This window comes from Oncorhynchus gorbuscha, linkage group LG13 (assembly GCF_021184085.1).
Source record: "Oncorhynchus gorbuscha isolate QuinsamMale2020 ecotype Even-year linkage group LG13, OgorEven_v1.0, whole genome shotgun sequence".
In the NCBI taxonomy this organism is placed as follows: Eukaryota; Metazoa; Chordata; class Actinopteri; order Salmoniformes; family Salmonidae; genus Oncorhynchus; species Oncorhynchus gorbuscha.
In genome coordinates, this window is record NC_060185.1 from 57,814,580 (window position 1) to 57,835,642 (window position 21,063).

The 21,063-nt window shown below is 41.4% G+C and overlaps 1 protein-coding gene across 2 annotated transcripts; it reads left to right on the forward strand.

The window, feature by feature from the left end:
* The first annotated feature begins 4,002 nt into the window (after positions 1 to 4,002).
* LOC123993191 (synaptic functional regulator FMR1-like) lies at positions 4,003 to 14,378 on the forward strand. Of its 2 annotated transcripts, none has more exons than XM_046295071.1 (15): positions 4,003 to 4,336; positions 4,779 to 4,831; positions 5,162 to 5,255; positions 5,525 to 5,596; positions 5,704 to 5,852; positions 5,991 to 6,081; positions 6,179 to 6,295; positions 7,052 to 7,222; positions 7,390 to 7,468; positions 7,571 to 7,683; positions 7,793 to 7,879; positions 8,139 to 8,364; positions 8,588 to 8,770; positions 8,969 to 9,048; positions 11,581 to 14,378. In XM_046295071.1, exons 1-15 carry the CDS (start codon positions 4,286 to 4,288, stop codon positions 11,776 to 11,778), a joined length of 1,764 nt encoding a protein of 587 aa, XP_046151027.1. In that variant the 5' UTR covers positions 4,003 to 4,285; the 3' UTR covers positions 11,779 to 14,378. The 2 variants fall into 2 exon arrangements, with proteins under 2 accessions (XP_046151027.1, XP_046151026.1); XM_046295070.1 differs by having other exon boundaries at positions 4,004 to 4,336; positions 5,162 to 5,264.
* Positions 14,379 to 21,063: the final 6,685 nt, after the last annotated feature.

Genomic DNA, 21,063 nt, shown 5'->3' on the forward strand with positions numbered 1-21,063 from the left:
AGAAACGGAAAACAAGGGGAGAAATAGGGACTCTAATCAGGGGAAAAGATAGGGAACAGGTGTGGGAAGACTAAATGATTGATTAGGGGAATAGGAACAGCTGGGAGCAGGAACGGAACGACAGAGAGAAGAGAGAGAGGGAGGGAGAGAGAAAAAGGGGAACGAACCTAAAAAGACCAGCAGGGGGAAAACGAACAGAAGGAAAAGCAAAATGACAAGACAATATAAGACAAAACATGACACTTTGTTTCACAGAATCATGGCTCTCTCTGGATATACTGTCCCCGGCCATAGAGCCAGCTGGGTTCTCAGTACATCAAGCAGAGAGGAATAAAGAACTCTCCCTGGGAAAAATAAAGAGGGTGTATGTTTCATGATTAACTACTCGTGGTAACGTATAGGAACTCACATCCTTTTGTTCACACAACCTAGAATACCTCACAATCAAATGCAGACCACATTACCTCCCGAGATAATTATCAAACAGGAAAAACATCAGTGCAGAGACAAAGTAGAGTTGCAATTCAACAGCTCAGACACCAGACATATGTGGCAGGGACTCCAGACAGTCACGGATTATAAAGGGAAATCCAGCCACGTCGCGGACACCGACGTCTTGCTCCCGATCAAGCTAAACACCTTTATCACCCGCTTTGAGGAAAACACAGTGCCACTCCCATGGACCGTGAGCTCTCGTTCTCCATGGCCGATGTGAGAATGACATTTAAGCGTGTTAGCCCTCGCAAGGCTGCTGGCCCAGAAGGCATTCTTAGCCAACTCCTCAGAGAATGCACAGACCAGCTGGCTGGAGTGTTTACATACATATGTGTCTGACCAGCTCAAATCGGTCTTATGTAGCAAATTTCAAAGTTATGATTTTTACATTGGATAAAAGTAGAGACTCAGAGCTACAAAATGGTATATCATACAATACAAACGATGGGAAAGTAATTTTGCTTTGAAAGTTGATAAACCTGTAAACTCACTTCTGGGAAAATGGCCTTTGAATGTTTTGGTACTTCTACTGGAGAGCCCTTCTTTGTCCACACCCATTCAGCGTCGTTGATTAAGATGTACTAACAGCAGCAGTCAAGCAGCCAAGATAACTTGCCGGCAACTTCCAGACATCAAAGTGAGAGAGAACAGCTCACTGAACATTACTCGCCCTAGCAGAGCTGGTTAGGCTGTTATGTTATCCAGAGTGTTGGTGACTGCAACTGTGCTGTCAGATTGTCCGTCTGTAAATTCAGAGCGTTTCCCATTCAGAGCATTCGTAAATTCATCATTTATTCTGCGCTCTCGGGCACACTCAGATGAGAGTGCTCTAAAATCAGAGTAGATAGCCAGACTGAATTTATGAATGCACCCGAAATGGTTACTTGCGTAGTGGAGATAGCTAGCTAGGTAAACAATGAACCATAATCATAACTCATGACGTTACTACCCTGCATGAATCTGCAGGTAGCTAGCCAACCAGGTTCAATGTTAGCTAGATAACATTAGGCTATAGCTAGCCAAGTAAATTACTCTTTCTGTCAACATTAGAAACATGTAACATCTGATAATGTAGCTAGCCAGACTATCTTACCAGTATAGATCATTTTAATTTTGTAATTTTCTATTTAACCTTTAGTTAACTTTATTTTATTTTAATCATTGGACGTGTCTCCTGTTGGATGCCATGGTTGCCCTTGGTTTTAAGATGTAACACGGAAACTATCATTCTCAAATTCCACTGATTTTAAAACTCAGTCCTCCAGAAAGTGGAGCAACAACTATGTAGTTTTAATGGTGTAACTGAGTCAGGTTTGCAGGTCTCCTTGCTAACACAAGCTTTTTCAGTTCTGCCCACAAATTTTCTATGGGATTGAGGTCAGGGCTTTGTGATGGCCATTCCAATACTGTGACTTTGTCAATGTCCATTTGGAAGACCCATTTGCGACCAAGCTTTAACTTCTTGACTGATGTCTTGGATGTTGCTTCAATATTTCCACATCAATTTCCTCCCTCGTGATGCCATCTATTTTGTGAAGTGTACCAGTCCCTCCTGCAGCAAAGCACCCGCACAACGTGATGCTGCCACCCCTGTGCTTCACGGATGGGATGGTGTTCATCGACCTTGACAACCTCCCCCTTTTTCCTCCAAACATAACAATGGTGATTATTATTATTATACTATTTTTGTTTCATCAGACCAGAGGACATTTCTCCAAAAAGCACGATCTTTGTCCCCATGTGCAGTTGCAAACCATAGTCTGACATTTTTATGGTGGTTTTGGAGCAGTGGCTTCTTTCTTGCTGAGCGGCCTTTCAGGTTATGTTGATAGAAGCTCGTTTTACTGTGGATATAAATACCTTTGTACCTGTTTCCTCCAGCATCTTCACAAGGTCCTTTGCTGTTGTTCTGGGATTGATTTGCACTTTTCGCTCCAAAGTACATTCATCTATAAGAGACAGAACGCGTCTCCTTCCCAAGCAGTATGACGGCTGCGTGGTCCCATGGTGTTTATACTTGGGTACTATTGTTTGTACAGATGAACGTGTACCTTCAGGCATTTGGAAATTGCTCCCAAGGATGAACCAGACTTGAGGAGGTCTACAATTTTTTTCTGTGGTCTTGGCTCATTTCTTTTGATTTTCCCATGATGTCAAGCAAAAGGCACTGTGTTTGAAGGGTTGTTATGGCAAGCCTAAATAAGTTCAGGAGTAAAGATTTGCTTAACAAGTCATATAATAAGTTGCATAGACTGACTCCGTGTGCAATAATAACATGGTTTTTGAATGACTACCTCATCTCTGTACCCCACATATACAATTATTTCAAACACAGATTCAACCACAAAGACCAGGGAGGTTTTCCAATGTCTGGCAAAGAAGGGCACCTATTGGTAGATGGGTAAAAAACATTTTTAATGCAGGCATTGAATATCTCTTTGAGCATGGTGAAGTTATTAATGACACTTTGTATGGTGTATCAATACATCCAGTCACTACAAAGATACAGGCGTCCTTCCTTACTCAGTTGCCGGAGAGGAAGGAAACCCCTCAGGGATTTTACCGTGAGGCCAATGGTGACTTTAAAACAGTTTGAGTTTAATGGCTTTGATGGGAGAAAGCTGAGGATTCTCTTAAATGATGTTGGATGTGGCTTATGGTAGAGAAATTCACATTTAATTATCTGGCCACAGCTCTGGTGGACATTCCTGCAGTCAGCATGCCAATTGCATGTTCCCTCAACTTGAGACATCTGTGGCATTGGGTTGTGTGGCAAAACTGAACATTTTACCTTTTATTGTCCCCCAGCACAAGGTGCACCTGTGTACTGATAATGCTGTTTATTTAACTTCTTGATATGCCACACCTGCCAGGTGGATGGATTATGTTGGCAAATGAGATATGTTCACTAACAGGCATGTAATACAATTTGTGCACAACATTTTAGAGAAATAAGCTGTTTGTGCATATGGAACATTCCTGGGATATTTTATTTCAGCTCATGAAACATGGGACCAACACTTTACATGATGCATTTATATTATTATTCAGTGTAAATTAAGATATGTACCATGGGCCTACATACTGAATTTTGTGTTATTTCCAAGGTTTTCAAACATTTCAAAGGAGGAAAATCTATCCTGACTGATAATTAATTAATAAATAATCTATCCTGACTGCAAATTAAGGCTAATTTGTTCAACATGAGAAAAGACACCTACCAGTACATACGAAGTTTATCTTTTCTACAGCGCTACCTATAGGCCAATCGGTGCCGTTATTTTTTGGCCATGTCTGGTTTGTTCCGAATTAGAAAAAATATGCCAAACTATGCTTGAGTTATTTGAACATGTCAAGGGGGGGGGGGGTAATTCACAGAATAAGAATAGGTTTCACAGCTTCACAATAGATTTCATATATTTCTTTTTTTACTATGAAGATTATTACATCCATTGGTCAGTGATCGCTGAACCACTCATTCCTGAATAGAAACTGATGAAATGAAACTGAGTGAACATGGTAGAGTTGACCCTTGTCACGTGACGATGGGAAGGGAGGCTCTTATGTTTACACATCAATGCGTGCAAGAGCAGTTGCGAACTGTATAATCTAGCATCATTTAAATGTTTCGCGTTCTTTTCTTTATAAATCTAAAATCGCAACTTTGCAAATCGAAAAATTAAAGCGTGCAAAAGGGTAACGACGTTACCGAGAGATTCAAGACCGTAGTTTTGCACTCATAGTGTTGTAGCTAACGTTACCCAGCTAGCATTACATTAGCTTAGGTGTCATGGACGAGCTAGCTGTTGAAGTCAGGGGGACGAGTGGGGCTTTTTACAAGGTGGGTTGGTAACGTTAGCTAGATGCTAGTTCTAGTATTTGAATGCGTTTCTGTTGTACAGCGGTGTCTAGTAAATATGTTGCGTTTGAGTCCGTCAGTGAGATATCTTGCTACAGCTAGCTAGCTAGGGGGTAACGCGTCAGGCCCAGACAAGACAGCACAGGCTTATTCTGCCAGACGTGCAGCCAATGCTAGCTAACAACACATCTGAAGTTGGTTCAATAAGGCCATAAATAATTTGAGTTTCGTGCTGTTGGTGGTATTTGTTATTTCGTCGAGTAACGTTAGTTTCAGCTGTTGGCTAGTTAATATTGCAACGTTAATAAGACTTGCTATCTAGCAACAGTCAATGAGATTAAAATCTATTTGGCTTTGACCTCTTGTTGGCTCAATGACTGTCTGCTTCATGTCTTGTTTTTTCTCAACCCTGTTCTCATTTTAGGGATATTTGAAGGATGTTCATGAAAGTGCTGTCACCGTGTCCTTTGAAAACAAGTGAGTGTTTGGTTTCCGGCAACATAAGCCAATTAGCTAACGTTAGCTAGCTAGCGTTCAAATCTAATGTGGCCTATCCAGCTAGCCAACTAGCTAGCTACTGTAACTAGTTGGTAGTTACAGTAGTTAGATAAATAGCAACGCAGTATGCTACTTTGAATCAGACCCAGCCATTGAGTAATAGTTAACCACCATGGACATGCAAATAACAATTGCTAACTTCTCTTTTAATTGAACTATAGTGTGTGTGCACCGCACACTTGTTCAGTCGTTGATTAATTTCCAGTTGTGAAGTGCCCTGGTTTCATTTGTTTATTTCTATTCTTTCAGTTGGCAGCCAGAACGTCAAATTCCCTTCCATGATGTTCGATTTCCTCCACCCACAGGTTTTCAGAAAGAGATAAACGAGAGTGATGAAGTTGAGGTATGTGCTGTAAGTAATGGATAAGGACTTCCCTCCCACTGGTCAATGTCAATTAAACCCAATACTTTGATGATTGCTAGTAGGCTAGGATATACAATGGCAGCTCGATAGTTACGTGTTTCTTGAAAGCAGAAGGGAACTGCTGTTTTGTGTTCTTTCTGTTTGGTTATTCACAGGAGTTTGGTGAATGTGTATCGCACACAATTTAAATGGGTATCAGTGAGAATAACTCCACAAGATGTACTTAATTAATCAAATATTATCCACAGGTTTATTCTAGAGCTAATGATAAAGAGCCATGTGGGTGGTGGCTGGCGAAGGTCCGGATGGTGAAGGGAGAGGTAAGTCCAATGCAGCGGTTCAAGTGAGAGTTTGCATTAATTTATTATTATTATGTAACTATTGTAATCTTATCATGATGATCCCCATGTAAGTCTCTTCTTCTCAGTTTTATGTCATAGAGTATGCAGCTTGTGATGCCACGCTCAATGAAATAGTCACATTAGATAGGTTACGGCCTGTCAACCCAAACAAGACAGCTACAAAAAACTCCTTCCTGAAAATTCACCTAGACGTCCCAGAGGACTTGCTGCAAATGTAAGAAGGCCTATTCTTCAATGCTTTTTCAAGCAAAGTACTAGATTTATGTTGTCATTGCTGCCGTATGTGTGACTATTGGTTTTGAGGCTTATGTTGGACTATTACTATTGGGCCAAAACTGTTTTCTGTTCATAGGTGTTCGAAAGACTCTCATAAAGATTTTAAGAAGGCAGTGGGAGCATTCAATGTCACTTATGACTCAGACAAAAGACAGCTTGTTATTCTGGTATGTTCAATTCTTTTTCTGCCTTCTAAAAGTTTCACACCTCAGTCCCTGTTAGGTATTGTTTCATACAGTTCCCGCATAATTTCTCTGATTTTAGTCTGTGAACGAGATTACAACCAAAAGGGCGCAGATGCTGAGCGACATGCATTTCCGGAGCCTGCGCACCAAGCTGTCCCTAATGCAGAGGAACGAGGAGGCTAGCCGCCAACTGGAGGTACTTAAAGTTTAAGCACACTCGCAAGTCAAACACATTAGCTAGATTTCCATCCAATTGGTGACAGATTTTCATGCAAATATTCTAAAATCTGCATAACAATATGCACACAATATTTCATTGCATTTTCAACTCTACTGATGGTTTTCTCACACAAATGTTGTGTTTATATAGCGAGTGTGCCCACTTAGGTATTGGCGCGTATAGCCTACATGAGATTATTATTATTGAGAAATATTATTTGTATTTGTCAAACGGCAGCCAATAAGACCCTCGATATTTATTGGAAAGGAGTTTCAAGCTCATCACCTTGTACTTTCACCACCCTCTGAAGTTCGTCATCATTGATTTCATCTGTAGCCTAATAAACTTCATGCTTTCCAGACTGGTCATAGTGGGAGGATCACACAAGTCCCCAAGTTTACTTCGATATGATGGTTATTATATAAATATTTACTCATAAAAGCATTTCCACTGACATTTCTCGTGTAATTAATTTTACTAACACAAAGATCCTACCTTGTCTAGCGTATTATTCTACCAAAATACTTTCTGTTTCTATCAGGCCTGTCATGACATTTTCTTTTTCTTTTTTATCCGACATGTACTTTACTTGCATAAAAAGATTGAAACGAAATCTGTTTATTGTTGCATATTAAGACAAAGCCATGTTAGCGTTGTTAACCTCAATAGGCTCTGTCTCTGCATGAGGTGAACTATGGTTAAGCTATGCGTGGGGTTATGGTTTGTGTGCAGAGCTCTCGGCAGCTGGCATCTAGGTTCCATGAGCAGTTTGTGGTCCGAGATGACCTGATGGGTCTGGCCATCGGGACCCATGGTGCCAACATCCAGCAGGCCAGGAAAGTACCTGGGGTCACCACCATAGACCTGGACGAAGAGACCTGCACCTTCCACATCTATGGCGAGGTAGGGAGCTCACCACAACTAGCACAAATATGGAAGCTCACAAACCTCTACTCACAAGCTATATTTACTTGGTCATACTAGTGATGGACATGCATATATTTACTTGGTCATACTAGTGATGGACATGCATGTATATATTATCTCCTCTGGGTATGATTCAATTGCAGGATCAAGAGGCAGTGCGCAAGGCTAGGAGCTTCTTGGAATTTTCTGAAGATGTCATCAAAGTACCAAGGAATTTAGTGGGTAAAGTAGAAGATGATAAAGTTGTGTTCTGTTTGAAAAGTCATCAAACTCAGTCTCCATTTTATCATCATTCATAATCTAATACCACATCTCCTTTGCCAGGGAAAGTCATTGGAAAAAATGGGAAGTTGATCCAGGAAGTAGTGGATAAATCTGGTGTTGTTCGAGTTCGGATCGAGGCTGAGAACGACAAGAAGCCACCTCCAGTGGATGAGGTAAGTGGCTAGAATCAAATGAACTCTGTATTCACTTTAATTGGTTTCTACTGATGACTTTGGAGCCACTCTGTCCTCATTAGATCCTGTCTATTTATTTCTCTTACAGGGCATGGTGCCGTTTGTCTTTGTGGGTACAAAGGAAAGCATTTCCAATGCTAAAGTACTGTTAGACTATCATCTCAACTATCTGAAGGTTAGAAGCTTTCCCCTATTGCTTTGCTAAAATTTGCAACACGATTATGTTCCTTTTTCTGGATGTTAAGATAAATGCCACTTAGTAGAAGCTTTCATCCAAAGACTGATATCAGGAGTTTGTTTACCTTTCTATTGACTGTTGACTTCATCGGAACGATAGGTTCTGCCTAACATTCACTATTAGATATATAGGTTACTTTTAAAGAAGTAAGTTATTGAATACAGTCATGATACAGACACACTGTGTCTCCATGTAGGAGGTGGACCAGCTGCGCATGGAGCGGCTGCAGATAGATGAGCAGCTGAGGCAGATTGGGGGAGGAGGCCCCAGGGCCCCGGGGACTGGACGGCCTGACAACAAGATCTTCATTGTAGACAACGGTGGCCTAGGCATGATGGGCATGGGCTCCCAGAGAGGAGGGAAGCCGTTCAGCAGGGGAGGAGGAGGCCGTGGACGACGCGGTGGTCCCCCTTTTACCTCCGGTATGTAACTGGAAAGAGTGGAGCCTGTATCAGCATGTACAAATGGAACAGTAGGCTATGTCCAGAAGGCACTGATTGACTATGTTTTACTGTATGTTCATACGCAACAAGTTCAGCCTATATGGAACCTTATTTCCTTATTTTTTTTCACAATACTATGGCTGTATGGAACTTGGTAAATTGGTGATTTATTTACAGGATAACTAATTATCGCTCTCACCAGGCACCAACTCTGAGGCTTCCAATGCGTCTGAGACCGAGTCGGACCACAAGGACGAGCTGAGTGACTGGTCTCTGGCCCCCACTGACGAGCTGACAGGGGGCTTCCCGAAACGACCCGATACACGCAAGAGAGGGGGAGGGGGGCCTCGCGGACGGGGAGGGAGAGGAAGAGGAGGCTTCAAAGGTCTACTATCCATATTCGAACTAGCTATTGTTATTTTAATACCCCTACTGTGCAAGGGCCCCCGTTTCACTGTCTGTATATAAATGCATTCGTTGCCTTAGGGTTTTATGTACTGCTGTATGAGTCAGAGTAATGATACAATCATTCTGCCATAATAACATTTTGAGGTCCTGTATATTACCTTGTCTGTCTCTGTAGCTGAAGACATCCAGTGGACTGAGTCACGTTCACGGAATACCAGAGACCCTAAGCTAAGGCCTCAGGAAGATTCTTTGCAGGTGAGGAATTCCAGAAGCACCAGCTGTTCTTTGTTCCTGGCAGCAGCCTCAGTTGCTGTGTCATAACACTACCAGTAGATGTCACCATGTACCGTTTCAAGACCTCTGGGAAATGTAGAAAATAATACAATTTGCGCTTTGTAGGAACTTGATTTTGTCATTTGGTTACAAAATTAGACATTTTGGTCACACAACAGGAGCTGTTTTGCAACTTAGTCAATGACCTCTGACAGAGGCTTAACAGGTAGCAGATAATGGATCCTATCAGATATTTATGTAGTTAGTGCTGTATACTAACTATTGTACAATTTATGCTCCCCGCATATACAAACCACGAAGACTGCCCGAATGCAGGATAGTTATTTTGATTACTCACACGGTGAGTCTACTGTAGCCTACTGTACATGGTAAGCTGGTACACGGCTGAGGATTTTTCTACAATATTCATAACATTTTGACACAATTTAAATCTTTATATAAAATAAATCGAATTACATACATTTATTTCAGTGAACAGTATCAAGCCAGCAGCAGAGGAATTATCTCCTCTAACTCTCCCCAGTTTTATCTTTCGGCTCTCACTGTCTAGCTGGCTAGCTTTAGGATATTTACTAGCCCATACCAAAGAGCAACTTTGCTATGTTATTGACATATGGCAGTACACAAACAAAATCTAGCTCACTTATTTAACCAGTTAGAAAGAAACGACCACAAATTAATTCAGAAACGGAGGGGGAGAATGTGGTCCTTCTGTAGCTCAGTTGGTAGAGCATGGCGCTTGTAACGCCAGGGTAGTGGGTTCGATCCCCGGGACCACCCATACGTAGAATGTATGCACACTTGACTGTAAGTCGCTTTGGATAAAAGCGTCTGCTAAATGTCATATATTATTATTATTATTATAGAATAGCTGGCTATAGCAAGCCAATGTTAGCTGATGACTCTTCAACAAGAAGCCACTGTGACAACATTTATCCTACAATCAAAAAATAATCTTTCCCATTGAACAAAATTCACAGTTCCGAAGAAAGCCTGTCTCTGGGACTTCACCAAAATGACCCCAGATCTGCGATCAGATCCATGACCAAAGCGTCGCGTTTCAATTTAGCCCGCAGGCAGGCTCTATAGAAAACTCCCCTGGCGCCACAGACACTTTCCAATGAGCCATCCACACACACACACAGAGAGCCCTGATGCAGACAGCCAGCAGCTCCCAAAACACAATTCATGAGGCAAGCTCCATAAATACACAAAACTTTCCCATTGAGCACAATCCACCCCTCTAAAGAAACCTGCCTCCTTTCTCCAAAATTTCACCAGCTCCACGATCGAATACATGGCCGATGCGTCTCGTTTCAGTTTACATTTACATTTAAGTCATTTAGCAGACGATCTTATCCAGAGCGACTTACAAATTAGCCCGCCATCTACACATAGACCCCACATCGGTCCCAGCCTCGGCTCTATACAGAAACATTGACTTCCATCGCGACTCTATTCCCATAGGCTGGTACTTTCTATGACATCACCAGCAGTTAGCTTTCTACAGCTGGTAGACATTCGGTTACTTTGATGTTAATCAGTGTTATTTAGGTGGAAGACGTGAACTTAATGCGGTAGCTCTTTCACTTACACAGTGAAGCTCTGATAATGCTCCGTCTCTACTGGTGCTGCTGGCTGTTCGGGATATTTTATAAGCCACGTTGTTGGTAGGGACTGTATCCACTTTGGAAAAGCAACGTTTTGCTGAACCCTCCTTCCGTTGTTGATGGCCATGGAAGTTCTCAAGTCTTGAAATGTGCCCTGCAGATTGAGATGCCCAATTTCAACCTCGTCATTCTCACAAATGTTTTTCACTTTTTACAAAGTGTTTCATTTGCGTGGCCATAGAGGCATAGCAAGTGTTTCCACACCCTACTACTACACAAAGCTTGGCCATCTTGATGAATTAAAATGCAGTTGTTAGTTCGCTCCATACTACTAACCCACAAGTTTATTTTTATTTTTTACCCACGAGTAGATGAAGGGTGAGCATGGATTTTTATTTCCTCACTGTGGAGCTGACATTGTGTGATTGTTTCCAAAGTTAGTGCTGATTTGGAGAACCTCAAATCCAAATTTTAGGGCAATATTACAGTATTATACAAATGTATTTCAAAGTTTATGATTTGAACGTCTTCTTGGGGTGCACTAATAGTCATATTTGCATTTCTGGCATTGAGAAATAGTTCCTTTATGCCTTTTTTTAATTTAAATTTGGGAGACGTGAACAAAAGTTCGAGCTCCGACCATTGGCTTTTTCACCACATGACTGACACGCAATTGATAGAAGTGCCGATTTAATGGTCATCTGTGGTGTGTGCAAACGTAAAGTGATAGCACATTAGCCGACATCTCCAGGAGAATCTAATAAAAATGCATCTGGCTGGCGGACAGCCAGCTACAAACTCTAATTCACCTGTAAGTGACGCTACTCCGTTGTCCTGCATCTCCCCAATCTACCAGCTCATACAGTATTCTCTGGTCCCACAGATCCGAGTGGACAGTAACAATGAGAGGAGTGTGCATGCTGCAGCCAGAGGTCCCCCTGGCCCCGCAGGCGACGGAATTGTCCCTGGAGCAAACCGACAGAGACCCATCAAAGAGCGACCTATCAAGAAGGAGAAGCAGGAGGGCCCTAGTGGTGAATCCACTGCTGTGCCCCCGGTGGTGGTGAACGGGGTGTCGTAGATGGGGCCGACGGAAGGCACCCTCGTCTTTCTCACACACACACACACACACGTCTCTTTCACACACACACACCACGCCATCAATCCAGAAGCTTCTTCATTAGAGACACGTTAGGCCAAAGAGGACAGGTCAGGGCTGAAATTAAGCACACTTTGGACAAAGCAACTCCGACAGCAGCAGTGGCAGGTGGATGGGGTGTTGGGTGGGTTACTGTGTACAGGGAAGGAGCCATCTACGCTTTTAGGTGTTAACGGGAGAAGGAAAACTGAGACTGCAGTCTTTTTCTAATTGACATTGTTGACAACTACCTATCAGATGATTAAAAGCTGTGGGGAGAAAATGTTTAAAACAAAAAGAGGGGCCACCATGATGAATCTGAATTTCTAAAATGATATGGTTTTCTATCACTTGTTCGTGTACAGTACTAGCCTTTTCTCCGGCTAGAGGGTTGGATTGTTTGGTCCTTCCTGCCTTCTCTTTCCATCATGATGTGTTTATGGAGCCGTGTGTCACAGTGGAATATAGAACTCATTACCATGTGAGGTCACGGCTGCATCATTAGCAAAAAAAAAAAGAATAACCCTCCTCTCTGATCTGTGCCTTTATCTCGTGTGGATAGTTTCACAAATAGAAGTCAATCAGGGAAGAAGACGACATTGGAAAACAGTAATGGATTTTACTCATGTAGTGAACACACAGCTCACCTTCCAAAAAATTTGAAAAGTTTGTCTTTTTAACCTTGCGATGCATGTAGGCTACATCCTTTATCATTGGTTTCGACATTGGCGACAGTCAGCAATCTTGAGTTTTCCAAAGCGTTGCTTGGTTTCTGTTTCCTAGTGCTGAATATTGCTTGAATAGGGATGATGATTTTTGTAGCCAATGATAAAGCATTTCTCTTTTTTAAATGGTGGAATGACCATGAATTCAATATCTATCTTATCATAGGATCACAGTGGAGAAAGATGCTGTGAGTTTATTTGTGTGCATTTTTATTCAAGTCTCAACAGATTCATGTCATTTCACACTGGCTACATTTAATGGAGACTATTAGATTCAGATAGGACTCCATATCGTCAACACTGTACAGTACCTTATGACAGAAGCACTTATATATGGACCTTTTAACATGAACTATGTCGAACTGGGGAGGGATATTGAGCACATGGTCCTTTTGCCATACATTGACCAACAATCACTTTCCCTGTTGGTTTTTCATTTAAAAGTGTCAATGGGAAGACTGGTACACACACATCTCTCTCCAACCCTAATATATTGTTAATAAGATATTGACAATTGGTCATTAGATTGTAAATTATATAAAGGGGGTGCATACTGTATATTATCTCATTTGTTTAAAATACTTTTTTGCTATTTTGGATTGAACTTCAAATGTGCACTTATCATTCTTTTTGGTTTATTTGCAACTACTAAATAATATGAACCATAATAAACAATGATGTGATAAGATTTCTTCAGCAGGTGAATCACATGAATGCTGTCAACAATATTACCACGTTTAGATAACCCTATAGCTAACTCTGAGTCTCATGTACCTTTGCCGTATGGAGGATGAAGTTTAGTCCCATGTTATAACCATATGTCTTATATTGGATCAGTGCTTGTGCATTAAAACTTTAGTTTACAGTTGAAGAAGAAAAAAAATACTGTGAGGGTATTCCTAGTGTCTTGTTTTAATAATTTTTGTTTTCTTGTTTACACTCTAAATTGCAACATTGGATGATGTACAGCCAATGGGCATCAGTGAACAGCTGTCTGAGCATCTCTTGTGTTGCTGTTTTTTGCCAATGTCCAATGAGGAAAATTGTCTTTCAGCAGGCTAACAGCCACTGCTCTCCCCAGCGTTAACGGTCAATAATTGAACTGGCCCCAGTCTGACTCAGTCTTTGGGATTTTATATCAATTAGATAAGTATGATGATGAAATTACATCAACATTAATTGAATATTTTGTACTAATAGCGGAGGGGTGGGATAAGCAAAAAAAAAAGCTTTTTAAAACAGAAAATGACGGCAGGTTTAGCCCAGTTTAATGGTGCAGACTTGGAAGAGATGTTTGATCAGATCGTTATGAACGGCTTGAGCAATGTGGGCCATGGTCTCTTCAGAATGGCACCATCCATCTGGGACTTTATCTAACCCTGCCTGGGGCATAAATGGTTTACTCAGTATTTGAATGACATTCATCTATCTGACGCAGACCGTAAACTGACAAGATGTTGCAGATCAGCTCACAGTCTACTCTGTTGTCAAGGTCAAGTCACAGTGTTGCCAAACAGACTGTTTTCTAGTTATTTATTTTGGGAACGTATACGATTCAAGAAAAATACAATTGTAAAACATTTCGTCTTGCACACATTGTAGGGTGTTGTGTTTTGAAAGCAGAACTGAAACCAGAAATACTGTAGATAGTGAACCAACTGGGTAGACTGACCTTGTATGTTACACCACTTTGGGCAATATTTTCTTTGTACATATTAGTGGAACAGATTGGGCTTTATGTTGACATTGTCTGGTTATAGTGCAATATATTTTGTATGCAAGCAGTTTCAATAAATAAAGGTTGATCTTCCTCTGCTACTTTAGAGTTATTTATTTTGAGCTCTACATATAAAACGTTGGTGGCTATGGATTGGGCAACAATTATCAGGATAGTTAAATTTATGTAGCCATATTTCATCCAAGAACAGCAGCTTCAAATATGTAATGATACTTTGAACCCCTGACTATGAAAAGCTGTCTACTTTTAGAATATTAAAGTGTTGCACCCTCTGTAGCCATCATTATTATCTGACCCTGCTGGTCGTCTATGAACGTTTGAACGTATTGTAAAACAATCTGGCCTTAATGGTCACGTACTCTTAAATCTCTACCTGGTATAGCCAGAAGAGGACTGGTCACCCCTCGAAGCCTGGTTGCTCTCTCGATTTCTTCCTGGGTTCCTACCTTCTCAGGAGTTTTTCCTAGCAACTCTGCCTCTGCATTGCTTGCTCGTTGGGTTTTTAGGCTAGGTATCTGTAAAGAACCTTGTGACAACTGCTGATGTAAAAAGGGCTTTATAAAATACTTGTGATTGATTGATTGATTGTTTCTTTCCCAAAGGAAACCTGACAAAGAACCATGGAGAAGGAGATGAAGGACTGTGGCCTGTGGTGAAAAACCCTCCCCAAAAAGGCAAAAAAGTAGTAGTGGTGCTTTCTCCTGGAAGGCTTATGTTCCACATAGGAATGAAGAGGATTAAGTATGTAATTAAGGATTTTGTACGGTACAGTACACCTAAATATAGGGACTTGTTGCAGGACACATTTCAGTACCACTGGTACGTATAGTAGCTAGGTCATTTATTTGAAGAGCGCCAATGGGAGTCTTTTTTTGACCACGTGGTGGAGCTCTGGCACAGACTTAGTCCAATCCAATTAGCCTTGTGCTAAAAATTGGTTGTTGCACATTGAGCAGTCATGACATGAACTCAAGAATCGCAACTTCCCCAAAAGATATATGTTGATTATACTGAGCAAAAATCAAAGAGGGCCCACACTCTTTCTGTCTCTCTCTCTCTTATATATATATCTCCCTCTCTTTCTCTCTCAGCTTTGGCAAAGCAATTTAGCCTGTCATTTCTGTATCCCAGAGACTGACCTAGTTTTGGCCAGCCTAACAACAGCCGCCATGGAGAGAAAGAGAGACCTGATGGCCTCTTCTTACACCCACTGCTCTCTCTGCCTCTCTCCCTGCTCTTTTTGCTGTTGTCACTGAGGGCTTTGTCAATTGAACCCAGTACTCCAGAGCCCCTCAACCCTTGCCAGTCCCCTCCCTCCCTTCCCTTCTCCCCTGGCCAACTGCCTGTACTCTCATTAATACATGCATGGAAAATCAATGGCAACACTTAAAAATGGGCCTGGAGAAGTATTTAATTAGCATGTAATGACAGACATACATTCATTAGGTGATTTTATTAGTCAAAATAGTGTTTCGGCAGCATTCAACGTGCTGTGGTTTTGAATGGTATTTCAGAATTCTCAAATAAAGTGTGGTGAGGTAGTGATGCATTTTATAGAATATGTTTTATTTGGTTTATATCTCTGTTAAAGATGTTTATTTTAAGTGGTCTCAGCACAATACAATTGAGGAGACCTTTTCCTTTCTGCTCTTGGGGCACTCTACCCTGCTTTGTCTTTGTTTTTTTCAACCAGGCCCAACTTTCTTGGCACTGAGCTGCCAAGCTTCCTGCTAGATTCTCTCTCTCTCTCTCTCTCTCTCTCTCTCTCTCTCTCTCTCTCTCTCTCTCTCTCTCTCTCTCTCTCTCTGTGCGTGCGTGCGTGTGCGTGTGTGTGCATGTGTACGTCCGTGTGTATGGAAGCATAATAGAATAAACTGAAGCACCGTTATCCTTTCCATACTTACCAAGGCATCACACAGTGGTCTAAATGTGAACAGCACAACAAACATCCTCCTTGCCTAAACTATTAAAATACCCAGATTGGTTATCATTACCAACGATTAGATTTCCTACTATCAAGTTGCTGATTAAAGTCTTAATCAAGGTACGTGCATGTAACATTTAAATGGGCCTGTTAATCTGTATTAATCATTAAGATCAAATTAAAATAATTATCAAATTCAGGGTGCATTTGGCTGTTTTCCAAGCAACATAATAATATATAGCTACAGTTCACGGTCTCATTTCTGCTCAGCTGGAAATAAATTACTAAACAAAGAAAGAGCGGAGGGTCCATTACATCCACTACATTGTATTAGTTTGTGGTTGTCCACTTATATTACTTACCTTTGTGCTCCCATTTGGACAGAGATAATAGAGTATGCAGTCATAATCATTATTTCCAATGTGCACTAATGCTGATGGATGAGCATAGGGGACCCATGTTAAAAATGCTAGCTAACCCGTTAGCTCTCTTAATTGAAAACTGAAATTAAAGTATTGATTTTTGTATTTTCTCCAGACAAATGAAACATCTTTCCGCTAAGCCCACATGATGGCTGAGAGCAGGGCTATTCCTTTAACCCACATTAAACAAAACAAATGGCCTTGTTCAGTCTCGATTCCGACAAAGTCAGTCCCCTAGAAGTAGTGAATAGTTTCCACTAGCATAGAATAGACGCTTACCCGTGGGGTTAGTTAGCAAGTAGTAGGTGATGTCGTCACTGAATGTGCTAAACCCTGCTGTACTCATCCATTGAGTAAAGCAGGCCCTAACTCACTTTGTCAAATTCAATTCGCACAAGAGCTATTTTAGAGCTGATGTCAGATGCTTGTCTACTAATGCATTTTGATTAGTATGAAGTCTTCCCCCCTAATGAGTCGGTGATTGTGTAATTATCAGCCATCTGATATCTTATCTCTTTGAAGGAGAAACAATGACACTGTGAACAAACTTGCATCTCTTTATCTACACATCAATGGGACTTAAACAGGCTTATTTACATTCCACTACACATCTGACTGAAATCCTCCTTGGTGGGAAGGAATCCAGTGTTTATGAAGTGTCCATCATTTTCAATAGTGAAACAATCCCTTCGGTTGGCTCCTGTTTAGTAATCACAGTATTGTATAAGGCAGGGGTTCTCAGACTTCTGGGTGCTGGGGACCCCTTTTGTGATAGCAAATTGATCAGAGACCCCTTCATAATCAGAAATCAACTCGAGTGAGATAAAAAATTGCATGCAAGGAGTTTTACTATGACTTTGGATGAACCAAGTCTTGTGCCCTGGGAAGGAACATTTTAAAGGCCACCCTCTTGGCATAGGAGAGAACATTATAAAGTTTTCAAGCTAATTTTCTGTAATTTAGCAAAACATTTTCATGGGGCAGGGAAACCTTCTGTTGTTGCAGTTTAAAACTTATATCCAGCAACTCTACACATTTTGCCACGAGGCAGAGATAATAAATTGCAGCGCATTTATATTCTAAAAAAACACATTTTAAAACATAATTGGAGTAGGACTGTGGACACCAATATCCATGTGAGCCTCCGAGGCCCAAAAAATGTCCTTAAAGGGATACTTCAGGATTTTGTCAATGAGGCCCTTTATCTACTTCCCCAGTGTCAGATGAACCCGTGGATACCATTTTTGTGTTGCTGCACGCACTTTGAAGGAAGTTGCTAACTAGCGCTAGCGAGCAGATACCATAGACATCCAGTCATTGTGCTAACTCTAAAATCAGCAAAAAAAGAAATGTCCCTTTTTCAGGACCCTGTCTTTCAAAGATAAGGACAGGACTGGCAAAAAGTGCTCTTCACTGACGAGTCGCGGTTTTGTTTCACCAGGGGTGATGGTCGGATTCGCGTTTATCGTCGAAGGAATGAGTGGTACAAAGAGGCCTGTACTCTGGAGCGGGACCGATTTGGAGGTGGAGGGTCCGTCATGGTCTGGGGCGGTGTGTCACAGCATCATCAGACTTAGCTTGTTGTCATTGCAGGCAATCTCAACGCTGTGCGTTACAGGTAAGACATCCTCCTCCCTCATGTGGTACCCTTCCTGCAGGCTCATCCTGACATGATCCTCCAGCATGACAATGCCACCAGCCATACTGCTCGTTCTGTGCCTGATTCCCTGTAAGACAGGAATGTTAATGTTCTGCAATGGCCAGTGAAGAAGCCGGATCTCAAGTGCAGGTGCCTTGATGGAAGAGTGGGGTAACATCTCACAGCAAGAACTGGCAAATCTGATGCAGTCCATGAGGAGGAGATGCACTGCAGTACTTAATGCATCTGGTGGCCACACCAGATACTGACGGTTGCTTTGATTTTGATCCCCCCCCCCTTTGTTCAGGGACACATTATTCAATTTCTGTTAGTCACATGTCTGTGGAACGTTTATGTCTCAGTTGTTGAATCTTGTTATGTTTATACAAATACTTACACATGTTAAATTTGCTGAAAATTAACACAGTTGGCAGTGAGATGACGTTTATTTTTTGTTGAGTTTATATACTGTACACAGTAACTAGTTAATTATGGAAATGGTGGAATGAAAGTGTTTCACACTTTTCTTTAACAATAAAACATAAAACTGCATTTTAATGGTGAATCCTTCTTATTGGTCAACAAAATACGGACCAAAAAACAGACCAACATTATCTGACATATTATTATAACATTGTTATAATCACCCCGCTCCTCCGCTCTCTCCACTGGCTTCCAGTTGAAGCTCGCATCCGCTACAAGACCATGGTGCTTGCCTACGGAGCTGTGAGGGGAACGGCACCTCAGTACCTCCAGGCTCTGATCAGGCCCTACACCCAAATAAGGGCACTGCGTTCATCCACCTCTGGCCTGCTCGCCTCCCTACCACTGAGGAAGTACAGTTCCCGCTCAGCTCAGTCAAAACTGTTCGCTGCTCTGGCTCCCCAATGGTGGAACAAACTCCCTCACGACGCCAGGACAGCGGAGTCAATCACCACCTTCCGGAGACACCTGAAACCCCACCTCTTTAAGGAATACCTAGGATAGGATAAAGTAATCCTTCTCACCCCCCCCCCCCTTAAAATATTTAGATGCACTATTGTAAAGTGGTTGTTCCACTGGATGTCATAAGGTGAATGCACCAATTTGTAAGTCGCTCTGGATAAGAGCGTCTGCTAAATGACTTAAATGTAATGTAAATGTATTGTATTACACCCTCTAAACTTATTCCACTGATCCCTTGGCCAAAATGTATTTAATCTGTTAGTAAAATGTAATAATGAAACGTAATATATAGAACAAAACATTATAATACAATTAAGAATGAAAAGTATGATTTTAAAAATATACCGTACCAGTCAAATGTTTGGACACACCTACTCATTCAAGGGTTTTTCTTTATTTTTACTATTTTCTACATTGTAGAATAATCGTGAGGATATCAAATCTATGAAATAACACACGTGGAATGATGTAGTAACCAAAATAGTGTTAAACAAATCAAAATACATTTTCTATTTGAGATTATTCAAAGTAGCCACCCTTTGCAAACTCTAGGCATTCTCTCAACCAGCTTCATGAGGTAGTCACCTGGAATGCATTTCAATTAACAGGTGTGCCTTGTTAAAAGTTAATTTGTGGAATTTCTTTCCTTCTTAATGTGTTTGAGCCTATCAGTTGTGTTGTGACAAGGTAGGGATGGTATACGGAAGATAGCCCTATTTGGTAAAATACCAAGTCCATATTATGGCAAGAACAGCTCAAGTAAGCAAAGAGAAACGACAGGTCATCATTACTTAAAGACATGAAGTTCAGTCAATCCGGGAAAATTTCAAGAACTTTGAAATTTTCTCAAAGTGCAGTCGCAAAAACCATCAAGTGTTATGATGATACTGGCTCTCATGATGACTGCCACAGGAAAGGAAGACCCAGAGTTACCTCTGCTGCAGAGGAATAGGGTTAACCACACTTCAGATTGCAGCCCAAATAAATGCTTCACAGAGTTCAAGTAACAGACACATCTCAACATCAACTGTTCAGAGGAGACTGCATGAATCAGGCCTTCATGGCCGAATTGCTGCAAAGAAACCACTACTAAAGAACACCAATAAGAAGAGACGCAGAGTAGGTGAACGGATGATCTCTGCATGTGTGGTTCCCACCATGAAGCCTGAAGGAGGTGTTGTGATGGTGTGAGGGTGCTTTACTGGTAACACTCTCTGTGATTTATTTAGAATTCAAGGCACACTTAACCAGTATGGCTACCACAGCATTCTGCAGCGATACGCCATCCCATCTGGTTTGCGCTTAGTGGAACTATAATTTGTTTTTCAACAAGACAATGACACAAAACACACCTTCAAGCTGTCTAAGGGCTATTTGACCGATAAGGAGAGTGATGGAGTGCTGCATTAGATTACCTGGCCTCCACAATCACCCAACCTCAACCCAACTGCTCAGCATATGTGGGGACTCCTTCAAGATTGTTGGAAAAGCATTCCTCATGAAACTGGTTGAGGGAATGCCAAGAATGTGCAAAGCTGTCATCAAGGCAAAGGGTGGCTACTTTGAAGAATCTCAAATATAAAATATAAAATGTATATGTTGAACACTTTGTTGGTTACTACATACTACAATGTAATGAAAAACCCTTGATGGAACATTACTATGAGGACTACAAAATAATGAAAAACCCTTGAATGAGTAGGTGTATCCAAACTTTTGACTGGAACTGTACATATTTTGAGATCTGGCCTCGGACCCTCTTCAGTACCTCTGACTCCACTTTGAGAACCAGGAGCGTCATGCATCCATTATTTTTAGAGGATTCACAAAGTACA

What these genes read in the sequence shown, in the direction of transcription:
- LOC123993191 (XM_046295070.1), top strand. Translation starts at nt 4,286, where the DNA reads ATGGACGAGCTAGCTGTTGAAGTCAGGGGGACGAGTGGGGCTTTTTAC. An exon ending in ACCGTGTCCTTTGAAAACAA is followed by an intron (nt 4,832 to 5,161) that starts GTGAGTGTTTGG and finishes CTATTCTTTCAG; the next exon opens with TTGGCAGCCAGAACGTCAAA. An exon ending in ATCATCTCAACTATCTGAAG is followed by an intron (nt 7,880 to 8,138) that starts GTTAGAAGCTTT and finishes GTCTCCATGTAG; the next exon opens with GAGGTGGACCAGCTGCGCAT.